The sequence below is a fragment of the Ranitomeya variabilis genome, chromosome 3 (assembly GCF_051348905.1).
Source record: "Ranitomeya variabilis isolate aRanVar5 chromosome 3, aRanVar5.hap1, whole genome shotgun sequence".
Classification (NCBI taxonomy): Eukaryota; Metazoa; Chordata; class Amphibia; order Anura; family Dendrobatidae; genus Ranitomeya; species Ranitomeya variabilis.
Window position 1 is genome coordinate 219,040,286 of NC_135234.1, and position 20,655 is coordinate 219,060,940.

Here is a 20,655-nt window from a genome sequence, read left to right on the forward strand (position 1 = left end):
ATGCAACGTGACGCCTGCAGACCAATCCATTTAAGTCTGCATTCCAAATGGCGCTCCTTCCCTTCCGAGCTCTGTCATGCGCCCAAACAGTGGTTCCCCCCCACATATGGGGTATCAGCGTACTCAGGACAAATTGAACAACAACTTTTGGGGTCCAATTTATCCTGATACCCTTGTGAAAATACAAAACTGGGGGCTAAAAATCATTTTTGTGAAAAAAAAAAGAATTTTTATTTTCACGGCTCTGCGTTATAAACTGTAGTGAAACACTTGGGGGTTCAAAGGTATCAAAACACATCTAGATAAGTTCCTTAGGGGGTCTACTTTCCAAAATGGTGTCACTTGTGGGGGTTTTTAATGTTTAGGCACATCAGGGGCTCTCCAAACGCAACATGGCATCCCATCTTAATTCAAGTCAATTTTGCATTGAAAAGTAAAATAGCGCTCCTTCCCTTCCGAGCTCTGCTATGCACCCAAACAGTGGTTTACCCCCACATATGGGGTATCGTCGTACTCAGGACAAATTGCACAACAACTTTTGTGGTCTAATTTCTTCTCTTACCCTTGGGGAAATAAAAAAATGGGGGCGAAAAGATCATTTTTGTGAAAAAATATGATTTTTTATTTTTACGGCTCTGCATTATAAACTTCTGTGAAGCACTTGTTGGGTCAAAGTGCTCAACACACATCTAGATAAGTTCCTTAAGGGGTCTACTTTCCAAAATGGTGTCACTTGTGGGGGGTTTCAATGTTTAGGCACATCAGGGGCTCTCCAAACGCAACATGGCGTCCCATCTCAATTCCAGTCAATTTTGCATTGAAAACTCAAATGGCGCTCCTTCCCTTCCGAGCTCTGCCCTGCGCCCAAACAATGGTTTACACCCACATATGGGGTATCAGCGTACTCAGGACAAATTGCACAACAATTTTTGGGGTCCAATTTCTTCTCTTACCCTTGGGAAAATAAAAAATTGGGGGCGAAAAGATCATTTTTGTGAAAAAATATGATTTTTTATTTTTACGGCTCTGCATTATAAACTTCTGTGAAGCACTTGTTGGGTCAAAGTGCTCACCACACATCTAGATAAGATCCTTAGGGGGTCTACTTTCCAAAATGGTGTCACTTGTGGGGGTTTCAATGTTTAGGCACATCAGGGGCTCTCCAAATGCAACATGGCGTCCCATCTCAATTCCAGTCAATTTTGCATTGAAAAGTCAAATGGCGCTCCTTTCCTTCCGAGCTCTGCCATGTGCCCAAACAGTGGTTTACCCGCACATTTTGGGTATCAGCGTACTCAGGACAAATTGTACAACAAATTTTGTGGTCTATTTTCTCCTGTTACCCTTGGTAAAATAAAACAAATTGGAGCTGAAATAAATTTTGTGTGAATAAAAGTTAAATGTTTATTTTTATTTAAACATTCCAAAAATTCCTGTGAAACACCTGAAGGGTTAATAAACTTCTTGAAAGTGGTTTTGAGTACCTTGAGGGGTGCAGTTTTTAGAATGGTGTCACACTTGGGTATTTTCTATCATATAGACCCCTCAAAATGACTTCAAATGAGATGTGGTCCCTAAAAAAAACTTTTAACCCTTATAACTCCGTCACAAAAAAAAATTTTGGTTCCAAAATTATGCTGATGTAAAGTAGACATGTGGGAAATGTTACTTATTAAGTATTTTGCGTGACATATGTCTGTGATTTAAGGGCATAAAAATTCAAAGTTGGAAAATTGCGAAATTTTCAAAATTTTCGCCAAATATTCGTTTTTTTCACAAATAAATGCAAGTTATACCGAAGAAATTTTACCACTATCATGAAGTACAATATGTCTCGAGAAAACAATGTCAGAATCGCCAAGATCCGTTGAAGCGTTCCAGAGTTATAACCTCATAAAAGGACAGTGGTCAGAATTGTAAAAATTGGCCCGGTCATTAACGTGCAAACCACCCTTGGGGGTGAAGGGGTTAATGAATGAAGTGTGTTATGATTTTGCATAATATTTATCAATTTGTCAAATTAAACACATCATCTACATATTTCAAAAAGTAGAAATGACACATTGAATTGACATTTTTTAGTCAGAACAGGTTTGTTTCAAACAAAAAAACAAATTGATATAATATGGCAAATTTGGCTACTATGACAAGGCGATCATCAACTTTAAAATTAACAGTTTACTCATTATGTGACATTTCTTTACAAATTCACGTATGTAGGTGGTGGTGATGGCGGGAGGGCAGCATGAGTGGTTTGAGTATTGAGTATTGGCCCTTTTAGAGTCTGCACTTTCTAGACCACCAATGTCCTCACGACACCTCCCCAGCCCCTGCTGGCACTACCACAGCTCCTGCTGCAGTTACAAACTGCCGGCACCTCTGGGTGCTGATCACAAGCCGCTGTTGCTGCAACTGCAGCTCCTGCTGCTGCAGAACCTCTCGCTGCAACTGCAGCTCCACTCTGCAAGGCTCTGCAATACACTGCGTGGCTCCACACTGCAGACTTCGTGGACCTGCCGATCCATGGCAAATCTTCGTAACCCTGCCGAGTTACAGCCAGACGCTAGTAATCTTCGTTGACCCGCTGATCCACAGCAAGCTGTCTTGAAAAAAAAGTCTTTGTGACCTCGCCAAGCCACAGCAATCACCTCCACATGTGCTTCCTGGACCATTGCCCGCAGTCCAGCACCATATGTGATGCAACGATCACTAACGGGTTGGGGAATACTCGCTCGGTAGCGATATAACACACATCAAGACCGTATTTTCTTTAGCAAAAGTCCTTGCCTGGTTTATTAAACCTCCATAAACCACCGTATGTCATTTGAACATCACAGGACTGACATATAGTCCATTTCAGCTGCAGTAACATTCATACAGTTCATTATATGCATCTACAGAACATAACAATTACTGACTTGCCTGTCCGGCACACATCAGTCAGTTCTAATAGCAGATACTTCTCTGCCGTTATAGCCCCCCTTTCTGTTACCTTCCTGGAGCTCCTGCTCCACACACTGATCTCCTGTCAGTCCTCTCTCCTGGGGAAGCTGTCTTACTGGGATCACCATCCTTGTGACCAGTGCACTCACGACAGTGCAGACCCGCAGACGAAACGGTAGCTCGCCCGATGCAGTGCCATCACAGACTCTGCATTCATGGCCTCTCCATGTGCTCTTGAGGATGTCTGTCCCCATCTGGGACCATCCAACACACAGGTCTCCATGTTCAAGACCTCACCATATGCTCTTCAGGTGGTTAGCACCTCCAACACATATGCCTTCCAGGACCTTACACATGGACCAATCAGGTCCATACATTCTCTAACATGTGACCACACCATGGTCACATTATATACTTGTAACCACTCCAATAGGTGGGAGGTGTGTGTGGTTAGTCAGACCCGCCCAGCTCTCCGACTAACCCTGTAAGCCTCCCTTTAAAGCTACTCAACAATACTTGTGAGAATACAGGTCCCAGAACAACATTACCGCCTTCCAGTGCAGAGGATCTCCTCTGCGACACATACCGGACATTTACAATAATTCCGGACTTTGTCTCATCATCACAGTTATGCCTGCGACTGCCATGCATTCCCATGGCCTCAATACACCTCTGTGTGCATTCTGAGGAGAACATACAGTGCCCCCTAGCTGTAACAGAGGTCACTGCATCACAGTGGTTGTCGCTAGACATCTGCCATCTTTCTAGGCACAAGAACACCTGAGTCAGATTATTTGGTGGTGGTGGTTGGTGGTATCCGTGGAGGCGTGTTCAGGACTCTTTTGAGAGGTTGCCAGGGAAATTTGCATGCTAAAGCTTCCTGATAATGGATGAGGCAATTGCCTGTCACCTGAAACATGGTTGCATATTTCTCGCAAGTTACACTGATGGTCCGTGTGGTGTCTGATTTTTTCTCGCACCCATAGACTTGCATTGGCGAGACTTGGGCGATATACGCGTACAATCGCAGTATGCTGTGATTTCAGTGGCACACTGAATACGCCCGAGAAAAAAACGGTGATGTGAGCTTCCCCATAGATTAACACTGGTCTGAGTGCTATGCGATGTTTTCTTGCATAGCACTCATCCATATTCTATGCTACTGTGACCCCGGTCTAAGTCTTGTAGTTCACCTCACTTTGTATCAGCAGACCTGAGCAGGACCTAGACCTGACTGCTCAAATTCCTGCCCGTGGAAAGCTGTATAGACAAGATGCTAGCCCAAAAAGGGGAAGCCACACTCCTGTTTGTACAAAGGTAAAAAAAAACTAAAGCAAACTCAAAGAAATGAGGCAGAAAATATGTTGGTATATGTGCAATGTGTAAATGCACATTCACACTGTGGCCATTTAACAGACAGAACTTAGAATGCAAAAACATGAGCAAATACCCCGTAATAAGTTGGTAAATACATTGACACATTGAATTGCTGCAGATTTAATTCACCTCCTCAAGATATTTTCCATCACAGTTTTTTTTCAGCATGTCAATAAGTTTTGATGAACTCTGATTTTAGCAGACCAGTCAAACTGGCTCATTTGACATTCAGTTGTGGTCCTTATATACGCAGACCTCACGCACACAGAAAAAAGTGTTTATGCGAAATTAACCTGTGTATGAGATTCTGCAAATTTGCATCAATTTTTATGTACAGTAACTGTAATAAACTGTGGACTTTTATTGCCTCCCTCCAAATCTTGATGAAAATCGTTGAGCTAATGTACAAAATTAAATTTGTCATTTTAGATACAAGATGGTTTCCCCAGGTAATTCTCTCATCTGTGGACCAAATGGAGGATGGACTGGTACTTTATCTGTTTGTGAAGGTATAGTAAGCAATATGTCAACTTTTCATTAGGCTCCTGAATAAAAATTAGGAATATTTCCCAGCAAAATTAAAATATATAGTGAAAATCCCAGTCTCTCATGCAGCCCCCTCTGTGGGTGGACTTCCCAGGAATTCCAAGATAGCAGATAGCAGCATCAAGGATCATCATCTGCCCTATGTGAAGCTGTCTGAGCTACGGAACCTGCTCTATCCATCAGCACCATGACATAATAGTATGCATTGGGGCTGGAAGGGGTTAACTCTCATATACATGTTACAGAAATGTTCTACGCCTAAAAGAAGACATGCAGCGTGGATTGAATGTCAATTCTTTGTGTTGAATTCATTGTGAATTCAACTTTATGCAATGCAAAGGGTGAAAGTAACAAAATTTGTAGCAAAATACACATCACATTCATATACAAGTTTTGCTAATTTTATCAGTTCCATAAAAGTTAATGGGACAAATGACAAAGGTTTCTGTTTTGTCTTACAAGCAGGAGATAGTGGAAAACTATGTGAAGCCGCATCTCATAGGACACACTGAAGATCCTGCAAGCAGCAAACATTGATAGTAGACAATAAGGGTCTGTGCACATGTTGAGTATTTCTTGGCAGCAAAAAACAAAGCAGCAAAAACGCACATTTGTGCCGCGTTTTTATGCATGTTCAATGTGTTTTTACATGCGTTTTCCTAGTGCATTTAGACAGCAATGAATAGTATGTGTAACTTATTAAAGCCAGTTGAAAAAAAAGATATAAAGCTTTTATGATGTACCGCTATTTCCTTGTTGAACCCATTTCCTCTTCATTCTCCATTTTTTAATTGAACTGTACTGATAATGTCAAGCACAGAACCTTTAATGCGGCTCCGCAGGCCATATCTGCATCTATTACTAATCATAGTAGTCAATCAACTACTTCATCGTAGAATCCAGGTAAACTCAAGTATATGTAAATAATATTTTACATGTCTCTTTTTTTCTGTGGTGTGCTGTAATTAATTGTTTATCTTATAGGATCAGTCCAAAAGAAGATATGCGTGCACCCAATTATAATGGACCACACCTGAAGGGTGAACGTCGCACAAGCCGATCTCCCTACCTACAGAAAACCCTTGAATAAGGCCATAAAGGCCGAAACGTTGGGATAATTTTTCTCTGTTTTTCATTGTCGGCTGTGGATTCCCTAAATAAAACACATACTTTACTTCACTTATTATGGACTGAAATCATTTGAGTGCTTGAGGTTACCTGCAACTACTGTTACCTAATAACATCATGTCAATTATATGAGTGTAACGTACAGGCTCGCCTGCGGTACAGTACAACAGTTTACAATCTTACAATCAATTACCTCTATCTATAAATATTCCTTCCCCTTCTCGATATGACTTCAATAAACTCAAAGGAATAATCTGTCCTCAATTATACTGAAAATACCCTAATGGTTAACCAACTGCAATGGCTATTTAGCCAGAAATGTAGTCTATTGAAGTTGAACAATTATCCCATACTATAATGTTCCTCAAAAACTCTCTCCTGAAACAAAAATAAGTTCAAGCTTGGTCTGAAGTTCTTTGCATGCCGTGTTGGCACCTAGGCATGGATTAGGATTCTTAATTACGGAATAAACAGGAAACATCCGAAAGTTCCGGATTTGATTTTGGCAATGAATGTGGCCTAAAATAGTCAATATGCCAATCTGTCTAACTATATGCTCTATTTCAGTCTTGAGTATTTTGGCACCACAGTGTAGTGAGGTGCATGGATGGTCACGCACTGGGTGGTGCAGTGGGCCTTAGTATTCTATCCGACTCGGGTCTCCTTTGGACAAACAATCAGTGTATACAAATGGATGTGGGGCCCCTCCAGCAGGTGAATTGTACCATTGATGACTGTCACTTAACACCTCAGCGGCGTCCAACAGCTCTCATGCTAGATCCCAGCTTTTTCAATCTATCAGCAGTATTCCTGGCAGAAATCTCCTCACATCTGGACAAGTTCTGGTCACGAACATGATCAGCTCCCCTCTGCCATTGTTCTGGTCTCGGTGGGATGCTTCCATTAGATGATGTCTTTGGATTTTCCTCAAACACATCCTTTCATTGTTCTCAATAGCTGCATACTGGCCTTAAGATGACCGTACTTCCTCTTCCTGTGTTTCACATCATTTCAGATTGTAGCTCCACCTTTGACATTCATTTAGCATCTTTTTACAGTCTTTCAGAAATGCTTAGGGAACAGAGACATCTTGTGACCGAATAACATTACTGAAGAGAGTTAAATCTATGTACAACAGGTACAGTATTATACTGATGCGGACACAGGTATACACATTTGTGCCACCCTGGTGACCTGACATCTCACAAAGGGCCACTTCCATATTTTATGAAGGGATTTAAGGAAGGGGAGTTAAACGTGTGTAAAGATGCTATCATATCTAAAATATGTACTAAAAAATATCACAGTTTACCTAAGTATTTTTTTCCCGACAAATTTATCATTTTGTCGCATTCCTATAAATGTCTCTTGAACATACTATCTACAGAGCTGACCTATTCTGATACAGTGATGAGAAAGGTGATCACTGCTGAGGAAAGGTTGCTCATCCCCTTCAGTAAGTAATGCAAAAAATGTTTTCACATGTTAAATATTTACAATTGTGTATATGTAAAAAAAAAAAACTACTCCAAATTTTTGGAAAAAAAATAATTTTTCCGATAGTTTGAGCTTGCACTATTTATGGAGTAATTGTGTTTTTTGGTCTGAGTGCTGAGTGCTATCATGTAAAGGATTATTTCTGTAACAGCATACTCTGTGATACTCTGCTTTTTTCAGTGTTATTTTGTGTTAAGTAGAGGTATATCTTAGAGTCCTCTCAATACTGATTGATTAGTTTACCGATGTGATCTGCATGAGTGGCGCCAAGCCCAACTTACAATGTGATGAAATACAATCATTAATGGTTGTGTTACTACACTATTTTTGTGCAGTTTTTGGTCATAATTATTTGTTCATACAATAATTTTTTTAGTGTCTGTTTCTAATTCTCTTTACTTTTCTTCTGTAGATTTATCGCCACAGGAGAGAGCTGTGCATCACTGCACCAATTTAGGGTTGGTAAATCCACCATTTCCAAAATTGCCAGGTGAACATGTAAAGTGATCTGGCAGAAGATCTGGCCCACAGTGATGCCTTCCCCAGCCGAGGAGACTTGACTGCAGGTCGCAGCAGGCTTTAGCAACCACCACGATCAGGATGACACTTCTTTAATTATTTTTCTGTGGTCCTTATGCTGGTGGCTGATGTACATTACAAATTTGTTGCTAGTTGGAACCAAACACAGTTGATACTATGATTAAGGCATGCTGTGTACTCCACAACTATGTTCGTGAGTACAGAACTGAGATAGTTGAGGAATCAGAGCTGCCAGCACTTAATACAGATATTAACTTGGGTCCGGGACATCTAACTATGATGTCTGGGTGTAAGATGCCTTTTGCTGACTATTTTATGAGTCCAGAAGGTGCTGTGTACTGGCAATACTCCTGTGTAGGCGTTGTTCAGCCTGACAAGAAGCGAAGAATGGAACTCAATTGAGAAAAAAAAAAAAAAAGAAAGACAAAATGCTTACTCTTGTTTTTGTTTATTTAAATTCCAATATTTTGTTGTAAATATGCTTTGTCACATTAATAAACCTTTACTAACTGTATATTCCGGTTCTTGGTGTCAATTTTTTTGTAATTGTAATTCTGTCTGTCTCCAGCAGTTTGTGACCTGCGGGATCACTCCAGTGTTTGCTTATAAGTCTATCAGAGCCATAACGGGGATCTCAGAGACTTGCATCGAGAGCTTGTAACCGTTACCTTTGACTTCTGGACAGTCATAAGTACCATACACAAGATGGTGGCGCAGTGTTTGAGCGGCATTGGGAATAGCTGAAGTTGGCATCTGATAAGAAGATCAGGGAACTTGAATTTGTAGCACCACCTCTGCTTTAAAAAATAATGACCGCTGGAGTGGTTCTTTAAAGGGGTTGTCCACTACTAGGACAACCTCTTTTTGATCAAAATGTTTAGCCCCGATATAATAATAAAGCTTTTACTCACCTCCCGTGTCAGCAACATTCTCATGGTGTGAGCACTCGCTCTCCCCGGGGCTCTCGTGCGGTGTTATGACATGTGACACTGGCTTCCAGTCAATGTTGACGTCACTGTCCCCGGTGTCCAGACTGCAGCTGATCTCAGACTTCCTATTCATGTTTGAGTTGTCGACACCGCGAGAGCGAGTGCCGACACCATGGGAACGGCACGGGAGGTGAGTATAGGCTTTATTATTTTGTGGGGGCCAAGCGAGGGGTATGACAAGGAGTTGTCCAAATAGTGGACAACTCCTTTAAAGGGACTCTGTCACCCCCTCCAGCCGTTAGAAACTAAAAGAGCCACCTTGTGCAGCAGTAATGCTGCATTCTGACAAGGTGGCTCTTTTAGTTATTGGTGCAGTCAAAGCAGAAATAAAGCGTTTTATAATTTCGCAAAAATACCTGTCTTTAGTCCTGGAGGCAGGTCTTAACCCCCTTGCTGCACACGCCACACTGCCGTCACTCAAGGCTTCTTTGGTGCCGGGCGCCGCCCCCTCCGCACTGTTTTCAAATCAAATCCGGCGCCTGCGCTGTTTTGGTCTGGCTGGGGCAGGCGCAGTGAGCGCTGCCCATCTGACCTCAGATGCAGTCTCGCAGACTGCAGGATTCACAAGCTGGGTGGCCGCACAGGCGCAGTCTGCGAGACTGCATCTGAGGTCAGACGTGTAGCGCTCACGGCGCCTGCCCCAGGCAGGCCAAAACAGCGCAGGCGCCGGATTTGATTTGAAAACAGCGCGGAGAGCTGATCAGAGTCAGCTGCAGACTGGGGCCTCATGATGGGGATGAGCGGAAAGCAATAGCGCTGCTCAAATGGCACATTTAAAAATGCAAGGTATTTGAAGTAAGCCTTATTTCCAATGTTTAAATCGATCTGCTCACTACACATTGTAGTGGACAACCTCTAAGAAATCCAGAATGCACGCTGTAAGTTAGTATACATGTAGTAAATTTGTATAAATTTTAATCTAGACACATTTCTCTGTCTTGCAGACTTCTTATTCAGAACCTTGTGGTTCTCCAGAATAAGCCGGATTACTTACCGGTAATGCTCTTTTAATGAGTCCACGACAGCACCCACATGAGAGAGGGGGATCCGCACATAGGAACAGGAAACCTACAGCATAAAAAGAGGTGGTCCCCTCTCCTCCTCAGTTTAGTTTTCAGAGTACAAGGGGAACCGCAAAGTTTTAGTATTAACTTATATTAGCAATTATAAATATCTTAACGCTCTATACAACCATTATTTGTGAGCTTAAAAGAAGGAAATTGTGCATAATTAGGGAGGGTAGTGAATGGGTGCTGTCGTGGACTCATTAAAAGAGCATTACCGGTAAGTAATCCGGCTTTTTACCCTTCGCCACGACCGCACCCACATGAGAGACTTTCAGAAAACCATCATCTGGGTGGGATTACTGTACTAAGGACAGCTCTACCAAAGGCCAAATCAGAAGATGTAGATTGATCAAGTCTATAATGGTTGTAAAAGGTGGAAGGTGTTGACCAAGTTGCGGCCTTACATATTAAATCAATCGGCACATCTGCTTTGTCCGCCCAAGAGGATGCCATGGCTCGTGCCGAATGTGCTTTTATGCCCTCCTGAGGAACTTCACCTTTTGACGAATAAGCTAAGCAGATAGCTTCTCTGATCCACCGGGATAAGGTAGCTTTAGGGACCCCACGTCCTTTCCTGTGGCCCTGAAAGGAGACAAACAGAGCCCTACTTTGCCTCCAGGCCTGAGATCTATCTACATAGGTCAGGATGGCCCTTTTAACATCTAGAGTATGGAACTTTTGTTGTTCTGGAGTTACTGGAGTATCAAAAAAGGAAGGGAGAAAAATTTCTTGTGACCTATGATAACTAGATGCGACTTTAGGAAGGTATGAGGGGTCTGGTTTAAGAACTACCCAATCTTTGAAGACTAACAAGGGTGGGTCTACGGAGAGGGCCTGGATGTCGCTAACCCTTCTAGCTGATGTCAAGGCTACTAATAGAGCTACTTTATATGTTAAGATATTTAAGGGTATAGCATCCAGTGGTTCAAATGGGGAATTAGTTAAGGCCTCAAGGACTAGGTTTAAATCCCATGGTGGTAAATGGGGAATGTGGACCGGGTTACTCCGCTCACATGCCTTTATAAATCTGGCGACCCATCTATCTCCTTCTAAATTGCACCCATACAGGGCCCCCAATGCTGAGACCTGCACTCTTAAGGTGTTCATTGATAACCCCAGTTCTCGATATTTTTGTAAAAATTCTAGGATGGGTACACCTGGAGCCTGTCTAGTGAAAGGTTCCATATGAAAATTGAAGCCTCTTGAACTTAATAGCTGCCTCTCAAATTCCACGCCGTCAAGTGAAGTCCTTTCACTTGCGGATGGAAGAATGGTCCTTGAGATAGTAGCTTCCGGTCTGACGGAAGAATCCACGGGTCGCATAGAGACATGGCTTGGAGACAAGAGAACCACAGCCTCTTCGGCCAAAAGGGTGTGATAAGAATCACTCTTGCTTTTTCCCTCCTGATCTTTGAGCACCAGTGGGATTAGTGTCATCGGGGGAAAGGCATACGCTAGATCGAACTTCCAGGGATGCTGAAGTGAGTCCAACATGTCCGGATGATCTATCATGTTCAAGGAAGCGAACCTTTGGACTTGTCTGTTCTCTCTGGTAGTGAACAAGTCTGTTTGTGGAGCATCCCATAATTTTATTATCTTCTTGATTATAAGTTTGTTGAGAGTCCATTCTCCTTGTCGCAGCATGTTTCGGCTGAGAAAGTCTGCTTTTGTGTTTTCTACACCTTTGATGTGAAGGGCTGTTAGAGATGCAAAATGAGTTTCTGCTAAGTAGAAAATATCTGTTGCTACAGACATCAGATTTTCTGAACGTGTACCCCCTTGACTATTCACGTATGCCACTGTAGTGGAATTGTCCGACAAAATTCTTACATGTTTCCCTCGAATCTGTGGGAGAAAATGATTTAAAGCATACTCAACCGCTTTTAGCTCTTTCCAATTAGAAGAGTAGACTGACTCTGCCGGATTCCAGAGATCTTGAGCTAAACTATCCCCCATGTGGGCACCCCAACCCGAGGGGCTAGCATCAGTGGTGATTATTTTGGAAGGCTCTATTATCCAGGGTACTCCTTTAGATAGGTGATCTATATCTAACCAGGCCAGGGACTTTACTACATTTTGGGAAAGAGTTAATTTACTTTCCAGATGGCCCTGCGATTTTTCCTGAACATATAAAATTTCATATTGGAATGGTCTAATATGATACTGGGTCCAAGGGACTGCTGAAATACATGAAGTTAGGGATCCCAGTAAGGACATAGCCTCCCTTAGTGACATGTTTGGATCTTTTATTGCCAATGTCACTTTTGATTGTACAGTCAATTTCTTTGACTGTGGGAGGAAGCACCTCCGACTTACGGAGTCTAGATGGAGTCCTAGGAATGTTTGAAAGGTTTCTGGAATCAATCTGGATTTTTCGAAGTTGACGATCCATCCTAACTCCTGCAGGGATGAAATCGTATAGATAAACAATTTTTACACTGAGAGACAGAATTTCCTACTACAAGAAAGTCATCTAGGTAGGGTATTATTAGAGTATCCTGTTGGCGCAAGTAAGCCATCACCTCTAGCATTACTTTTGTAAAGACACGAGGAGCCATCGAAATACCAAAGGGCATTGCCACATATTGGAAGTGACGAATTTGTCCGGCCAGTTTGACCGCTACCCTCAGGTATCGCTGGTGTTTGGTGTGTATGGGTAGATAATAGGCATCTTTTAGGTCTATTCCCACCATCACACATCTATGAAACAAAAGTTTGATAGTAGAACCAATGGATTCCATCTTAAAGGTACGGTTACATAAAAACGAATTTAATTTTTTGAGATTAATAATGGTTCGGAATGAACCGTCCGGTTTATTGATTAAGAATAAAGGGGAATAAAACCCCCTTCCTTCCTGACCCTTGGGAACTTCTATCAAAACTTTTTTGGATAGCAAAGACAGGATTTCCAATTCAAGAGCCTTTTGTTGATCTGGTCTTCTAGGCGATGTTACTATAAATGAATCCCAAGGGATCTGATCAAATTCTAATTTTAACCCGAACTCTATGATGTTAAGAATCCATTGGCTTGATGTTATTTGCTTCCAATTCTGGACAAAATATTTTAGTCTACCTCCAACTTGAGAATTAGCGGTATTTGTTACGTCTTGCGTTATAGGATCCACTAAACAATGCACCTTTTTGTTTTGTGTCCTTCGCTTCCCAGCGATCTCTTTGAGTTTCTACCGTTTTATTTCTGATAAAGGGGCGTCTTCTAAAGGCTCTCCTGTAAAAAGAGACTGATTAGGAAATCCCTTCTTTCTCTCTCCTGCTTTAGTTAGGAGATCGTCCAATGTCTTCCCAAAAAGAAACTCACCCTGGCACGGGATCGCACAAAGTTTTGCTTTTGTCTGTGCGTCCCCCTTCCGGCTCTTTAACCAAAGTGCTCGCCGGGCTGTGTTTACAAGGTCGGCTGACCTGGCTGCTAAACGTAGTGAGTCTGCCGATGCATCCGCTAGGAATGCTACAGCTTCCTTTATTAGAGGGATTGTCGGCAGAATTTTTTCTCTGGACGTTTTACCTCTAATCTGCTCTTCCAACTGATCCACCCAAACCAGTAATGATCTGGTGGTACAAGTACTGGATATGGCAGGTTTGAATGCTCCCGTGTTGGCCTCCCATGACCTTTTTAATAAGCTTTCTGCTTTACGGTCTAAAGGATCTGGTAAGACCCCTGAATCCACCGGCAACATGGACTGTTTTGATGTGGAAGCAACCGCAGCATCCACCTGCACTCCAGGTACTTTGGACCAGGAATTTAGTTCCTCATCACTAAAGGGATAGCGTCTTTTAGAGGATGATGGTAAAAAACCTTGCAGGTTCTGCTTATCCCATTCTTTCGTTATTAATTCTTTAATAGTTGAAATTACAGGAAAAGTTCTCCGTTTTTTCTGGGCCAACCCAGCAAACATTATGTCCTGTGCCAATTTTGACCCCTTTGTATCAGGACATCCCATTGTACTTCTGACGGATTTTATTAGATTATCTATGCTACCATCTGGTAGACATAGACCGCCTTCAGTTTCAGATGAACTTGACTGGGACTTTGAATTGTCCGAGGATTTTTCCTGCACGTCATCTGAATCTGAGTCTACTGGTGAAAGGGATCTGCTCGGATGGCGTGTACTGGAACCACTGGTGTGCCCCAACCCCTGCATTTCTTTCCAAATTATAGCTCGTACATCTGCTGGCGTCATTACCCTTTCTTCCTGTAAGGTTAGACTGATGCAGTCGGGGCATAACCTTTTCATATATGAATCCGGGAGAAGCTGTTTGCAAAGGGCACATTACTTATGTTTGGACTTGTGAGTCCGTTTCTTAGTCTAGAAGGAGAGGGATCATAGGAGGAATAAATCAGCATATAGGAGGAGGTTTTACCACTCACCCAGTGAAGCTGAAAGGTACCGGTTCTGGAGGCGGAGTTTTAGGTAGATCGTCGTTAACATTCCTCTGCCTCACAGTGGATCGCTTCTCTGTGGAGCGATCACTGCTTTTAGTGCTGCTTCTGGCACTTCCTTCCTTGCTGGGAGGACGCTGTTCTGCCGCAGGTAGGTGCGCTTCGTCGGCCGGTGAAGCCATACTGACACACACCGGCTCCGACGGCGGCACCGCTTTTTAAATCTGGCACCGCTTTTCCTGCCTCCCCGGACCCACCTGGAAGTGCTCCAGCTACTTCCGGGTTAGACGCGCCACCTTCTCACTGAGCGGCAGCCGATGCTCTGAAAAGCCGGCTGCAGCCGCGTGCGCCCTCATGGAGCCGGGCGGCCCACCCCGGACCATGGATCGGTGGACATACGAAGGGGGAGGCTGCAAGCAGGGGTTCCCCCCATCACTGCATCTGGTACCGCAACCCCTGCTGTTCCCACAGATACCACACAGGTGGATGCTTCTGACCCAGGAATCCTCTTCACTGTATGTAACTTGGGATTCCTATAGGAATAGGAAACCTAAACTGAGGAGGAGAGGGGACTGCCTCTTTTTATGCTGTAGGTTTCCTGTTCCTATGGGCGGATCCCCCTCTCTCATGTGGGTGCTGTCGTGGCGAAGGGTAAAAAGAAGTCGACACAACATTGAAACACTTCAAGATTGAACTGGAAACTAATTATTATTATACTATTATATAAAGTCATTACAAACAGTGATCTATTTCAAGTGTTTATTTCTGTTAATGTTGATTCTGGCTTACAGCCAATGAAAACCCAAATGTCATTATCTCAGTAAATTAGAATAATTAACAAAAACACCTGCAAAGGCTTCCTAAGTGTTTACAAAGGTCCCTTAGTCTGTTTCCGTAGGCTCCACAATCATGGAGAAGACTGCTGACTTGACAGATGTCCAGAAGGCAGTCATTGACACAATCCACAAGGAGGGAAAGCCACAAAAGCTCATTGCTAAAGAAGCTGGCTGTTCACATAGTGCTGTATTCAAGCATATTAATGGAAAGTTGAGTGGAAGGAACAAGAGTTGTAGAGAAAGGTACACAAGCAACCGGGATAACCGCAGCCTTGAAAGGATTGTTAAGAAAAGACCATTCAAAAATTTGAGGAACATTCACAAGGAGTGGACTGCTGCTGGAGTCATTGCTTCAAGAACCGCCACACACAGATGTATTCAGGACATGGGTCACAAGTGTTGCATTTGTTGTGTCAAGCCACTCATGACCAATAGACAAAGCCAGAAGCATCTTACCTGAGCAAAGTAGAAAAAGAACTGGACTGTTGCTCAGTGGTCCAAGGTGTTGTTTTCAGATGAAAGTACATTTTGCATTTAATTTGGAAATCAAGGTCCCAGAGTCTGGAGGAAGAGTGGAGAGGCATACAATCCAAGCTGCTTGAGGTCTAGTGTATAGTTTCCCCAATCAGTGATGGTTTGGGAGCCATGTCATCTGCTGGTGTAGGTCCACTGTGTTTTATCAAGACCAAAGTCAGCACAGCCGTCTACCATGAAATTTTAGAGCACTTTGTTGCTTCCCTCTGCCAACAAGCTTTTTGGAGATGAAAATATTCTCCAGAAGGATTTGGCACCTGTCTACACTGCAAAAAGTACTAATATCTGGTTTAAAAACAACAGTATCACTGTGCTTGATTGCCAGCAAATTTGCCTGACCTTAACTCCATAGAGAATCCATGGGGTAATGTCAAGAGGAAGATGAGAGACACCAGACCCAGCAATGCAGACGAGCTGAAGGCTGCTATCAAAGCAACCTGGGCTTCTATAGCACCTCAGCAGTGCCACAGGCTGAACACCTCCATGCCATGCTGCATTGATACAGTAATTGATGCAAAAGGAGCCCGGACCAAGTATTGAGTGCATTTACTGAACATGCATTTCAGTAGGCCAACATTTTGGGGTTTTAAATCATTTTTCAAGCTGGTGTTATAAAGTATTCTAAATTACTGAGATAATGACTTTTGGGCTTTCATTGGCTGTAAGCCATAAACATCAACAGAAATAAACACTTGAAATAGATCACTCGTTTTTTTGTATTGAGGAACGTGTGTGTGTGTGTGTGTGTGTGTGTGTGTGTGTGTGTGTGTGTGTGTGTGTGTGTGTGTGTGTGTGTGTCCGGGATTGGCATCATCGCAGCTACAGCCACAAAATTTTGCACAGGCACGTCTGGACCCTGAGAGCATCATAGGCTATGTTGTGAGGCAAAATTTTAACCCCGCGCATTCCAATTCACCAAACAATTTTGCCCCTATCTACATAATGAGGAAAAAGTGAAAGGAAAAGTGTTGGAGGCAAATTGACAGCAGCCAGATGTGAATAAAGGGTACTTAAAGAATGAGAGCGATGCCACCAAAGAGTATATACCGTACAGTTGCTAAGGTGGGGCCCCGACATGGGATACTCACCACACATGGTGATATGAACACACACAAAATGCGCCACACACTACCACGTGCTTGAACACATATCACCCTCAGCACACATTTCACCACACATACACCAACCTCGCCACAAAAGTCGAAACACAAAAGTCACCACTCAAAACTCGCCATGCGCAAAACTTGCACACGTGGAAAAATTGACACATGCACAAAAGTTGCAACACATGCAAAAGTTGCCTCACACAACTTGCACCTACTCAAAACGTACCACACAAAACTCGCCACGCGCAAAACTCGCCATGCGCAAAACTTGCTACACTAACCTGTCACATGCAACTCGACACACAAAAAGTTGCTACACACATGTCGCCACACAAAACTCAACACACACAACTTGACACATGAAACTCGCCCAAAACACACACAAGTCTGGTATTATCCTTCAAAAATAAAAATCTGATTAATAAGCAGACAAACTACAAGAGCAACAAATGTATCATATAGGAAATACGGCAGCTGACAGTCACATGGCCTGTCTATTATGTGTGAGCTAATATATACTGCCAAGGAGGAGGGCTTCCTGTTGGCTGGGGATTTATCAGGCTGCCAATTTAGCTTACAAATACTGAGGTAAAAATACTGACCAAATAACGTGTGAACAAGGTCTAATACAGGAGAAGATGACACACATATATACTATATACAGGGGAGATGACTTACAAGTATATACAGGAAGAGATGACATACAGGTATATACTATATAAAAGAGGAAATGACAGAGGTATACAGGAGGAGATGACATACAGCAGGTACATACTATATACAGGGGAGATGACATACAGGTATATAGTATATACAGGAGATGACATACAGGTATATACTATATATAGGAGGAGATGACATACAGGTGTATACTATATATAAGGGAGATGACAAACATGTATATACCGAGGGGAAAATGAGAGGTGTGAGGTGAAAATGAAAAGGTGTGAGTGCAAAATGAGAGGAATGAGGGAAAATAGTGGAGTGATCGGAAAATTACAGATGTGAGGTCGAAATGACAAGTGTTAGGGGGGAATGAGAGGAAGGGAAAATAAGAGGAGTGAGGGGGAAAATGAGAGGAGTGAGGGGGAAAATGAGAGGCATGATGAGAAAATAAGAGAAGTGAGGTGCTATAACTAACCACAGATATTTACTATGCCCAGGCAACGCCGGGCTCTTCAGCTAGTACTATATAAAAGAGGAGATGACACATAGGTATATACACACAGGAGGAGATGACATACAGCAGGTACATACTATATACAGGGGAGATGACATACAGGTATATACTATATACAGAAGAGATGACATACAGGTATATACTATATACAGGAGTTGACACATAGGTATATACAATATACAGGAGGAGATGACATGCAGCAGGTATATACTATTTACAGGGGAGATGACATACAGGTATATTACTATATATAAGGGAGATGACAAGCATGTATATACCGAGGTGAAAATGAGAGGTGTCAGGTGAAAATGAAAAGGTGTGAGTGCAAAATGAGAGGAATGAGGGAAAATAGTGGAGTGATCGGAAAATGACAGATGTGAGGTCGAAATGACAAGTGTTAGGGGGGGAAATAAGAGGAGTGAGGGGGAAAATGAAAGATGTAAGGGGGAAAATGAGAGGCGTGATGGGAAAATAAGAGAAGTGAGGTGCTAAATGAGAGGCGTGATGGGAAAATAAGAGAAGTGAGGTGCTATAACTAACCACAGATATTTACTATGCCCAGGCAACGCCGGGCTCTTCAGCTGATTATATATACAGTATATATATATATATATATATATATATATATATATATATACTAGACTGTGGCCCGATTCTAACGCATCGGGTATTCTAGAATATGCATGTCCCCGTAGTATATGGACAATGATGATTCCAGAATTCGCGGCAGACTGTGCCCGTCGCTGATTGGTCGAGGCAACCTTTATGACGTCATCGTCGCCATGGCAACCATTATGACATCTACGTCGATACTGTGCCCTTCGCTGATTGGTCGAGGCCTGGCGGCCTCGACCAATCAGAGATGTGGGATTTCCATTATGACATCATCGTCGCCATGCTGTGTGAGATGTGGGATTTCCAGGACAGACAGACAGACAGACAGACAGACAGACGGAAAAACCCTTAGACAATTATATATATAGATAGTGATGCAGCGGTAGGACCATACACAGTGAAATGGCAGTGACCAAAGCAAGTTCAAACAAAATGTTTCTTTATTGTGTTACTTCACACAGTCTGTACATTATACAGCTTCTTCATACAGTCCATTAGTAATACATGGCTATATGATGCAGTCAATAAACATGCCAAACTTCCATCTGTCCAGTTTCCTTGGGTGACCACACGCTGGTATCAAGTCTCTGTACTCACTCAGTGCACTGCACTCTTTATCCTCCGGATTGCAGACGGATAAACACAAGACAGCCCAAGACACAGGGTGTCAGTCTCTTTGGTTCCTTCTGCCTCTGTGTTACTCCACACAGAGAGAACTCTGCAGACAACTGCTCTGTCTGCTTCCAAGCTCAACACGGACACACCTCCCTCTCTACTCCAGGGCTTTTAATCAGTCACTGCTTGACTATTCTAATTACAGCCACACCTGTGTCTGCAGTACACCCTCATGGCCTCACTTCGCTTCCATGCACATTCTGAAGAGCACATACAGCGCCCCCTAGCTGTTACAGGGGTCACTGCCTCACAATATATATATATATATATATATATATATATATATATATATATATATATATATATATATATATATATATACAGCTCTGGTAAAAATTAAGAGACCACCACAACAAAACCCTTTCATGGCCAGCCCAATCTCCTTACCTGAACCCCATTGAAAACCTCTGGAATGTAATCAAGAGGATGATGGATAGTCACAAGCCATCAAACAAAGAAGAAATACTTAAATTTTTGTGCCGTGAGCAGTGTGAAAGACTGGTAGAAAGTGTGCCAAGACACACGAAGGCTGTGATTAAAAATCATGGTTATTCCACAAAATATTGATTTCTGAACTCTTCCTGAATCAAAACATTAGTATTGTTGTTTCTAAATGATTATGAACTTGTTTTCTTTGCATTATTTGAGGTCTGAAAGCACTGTGTTTTTTTGTAATTTTGACCATTTCTCCTTTTCAGAAAAAAATCCAAAATTTATTGCTTAGAAATTTGGAGACATGTTGTCAGTAGTTTATAGAATAAAATTAAAATTTACATTTTACTCAAAAATATACCTATAAAGAGAAAAAGCAGACAAAATGAAAATTTTGCGGTGGTCTTTTAATTTTTGCCAGAGCTGTATATACTCATCTATACACAAACATATGTACGGTGTGCATATATAAATACACATATTTACATATATAAGAGATATACATATACACTTATATTTATGTACATGTATGTGGATATATATAAGAAAATCCAATAAAAGCAACTTGCTAGCCCAATGAGTGTTCTGACATCAATCTCAATTTGCCGGTAACAGGACATCTTGATGGATCATTTGTTACACACTCTGCAAGCTCTCTGCTGCTTGGAGAAAAGTGGTGGTGTGGCGCCCTGTGTCTGTGTCGCCACAAAATGGTCACATATGTACTATTTTATATGTGTATTGCAAATGATGGGAGTTATGCTTTCTCTGCTGGGGACAACTGCACACACAAT

At 42.3% G+C, this 20,655-nt stretch overlaps 1 protein-coding gene across 1 annotated transcript in view; it reads left to right on the forward strand.

The window, feature by feature from the left end:
- Positions 1-20,655, forward strand: part of LOC143815681 (sushi, von Willebrand factor type A, EGF and pentraxin domain-containing protein 1-like) — a 493,353-nt gene that overhangs the window by 391,446 nt on the left and 81,252 nt on the right. Inside the window, exon 11 of the mRNA XM_077295192.1 lies at positions 4,750-4,829. Within this exon, the coding sequence (XP_077151307.1) occupies positions 4,750-4,829 (80 nt within the window). The remainder of the gene's footprint in view (positions 1-4,749; positions 4,830-20,655) is intronic.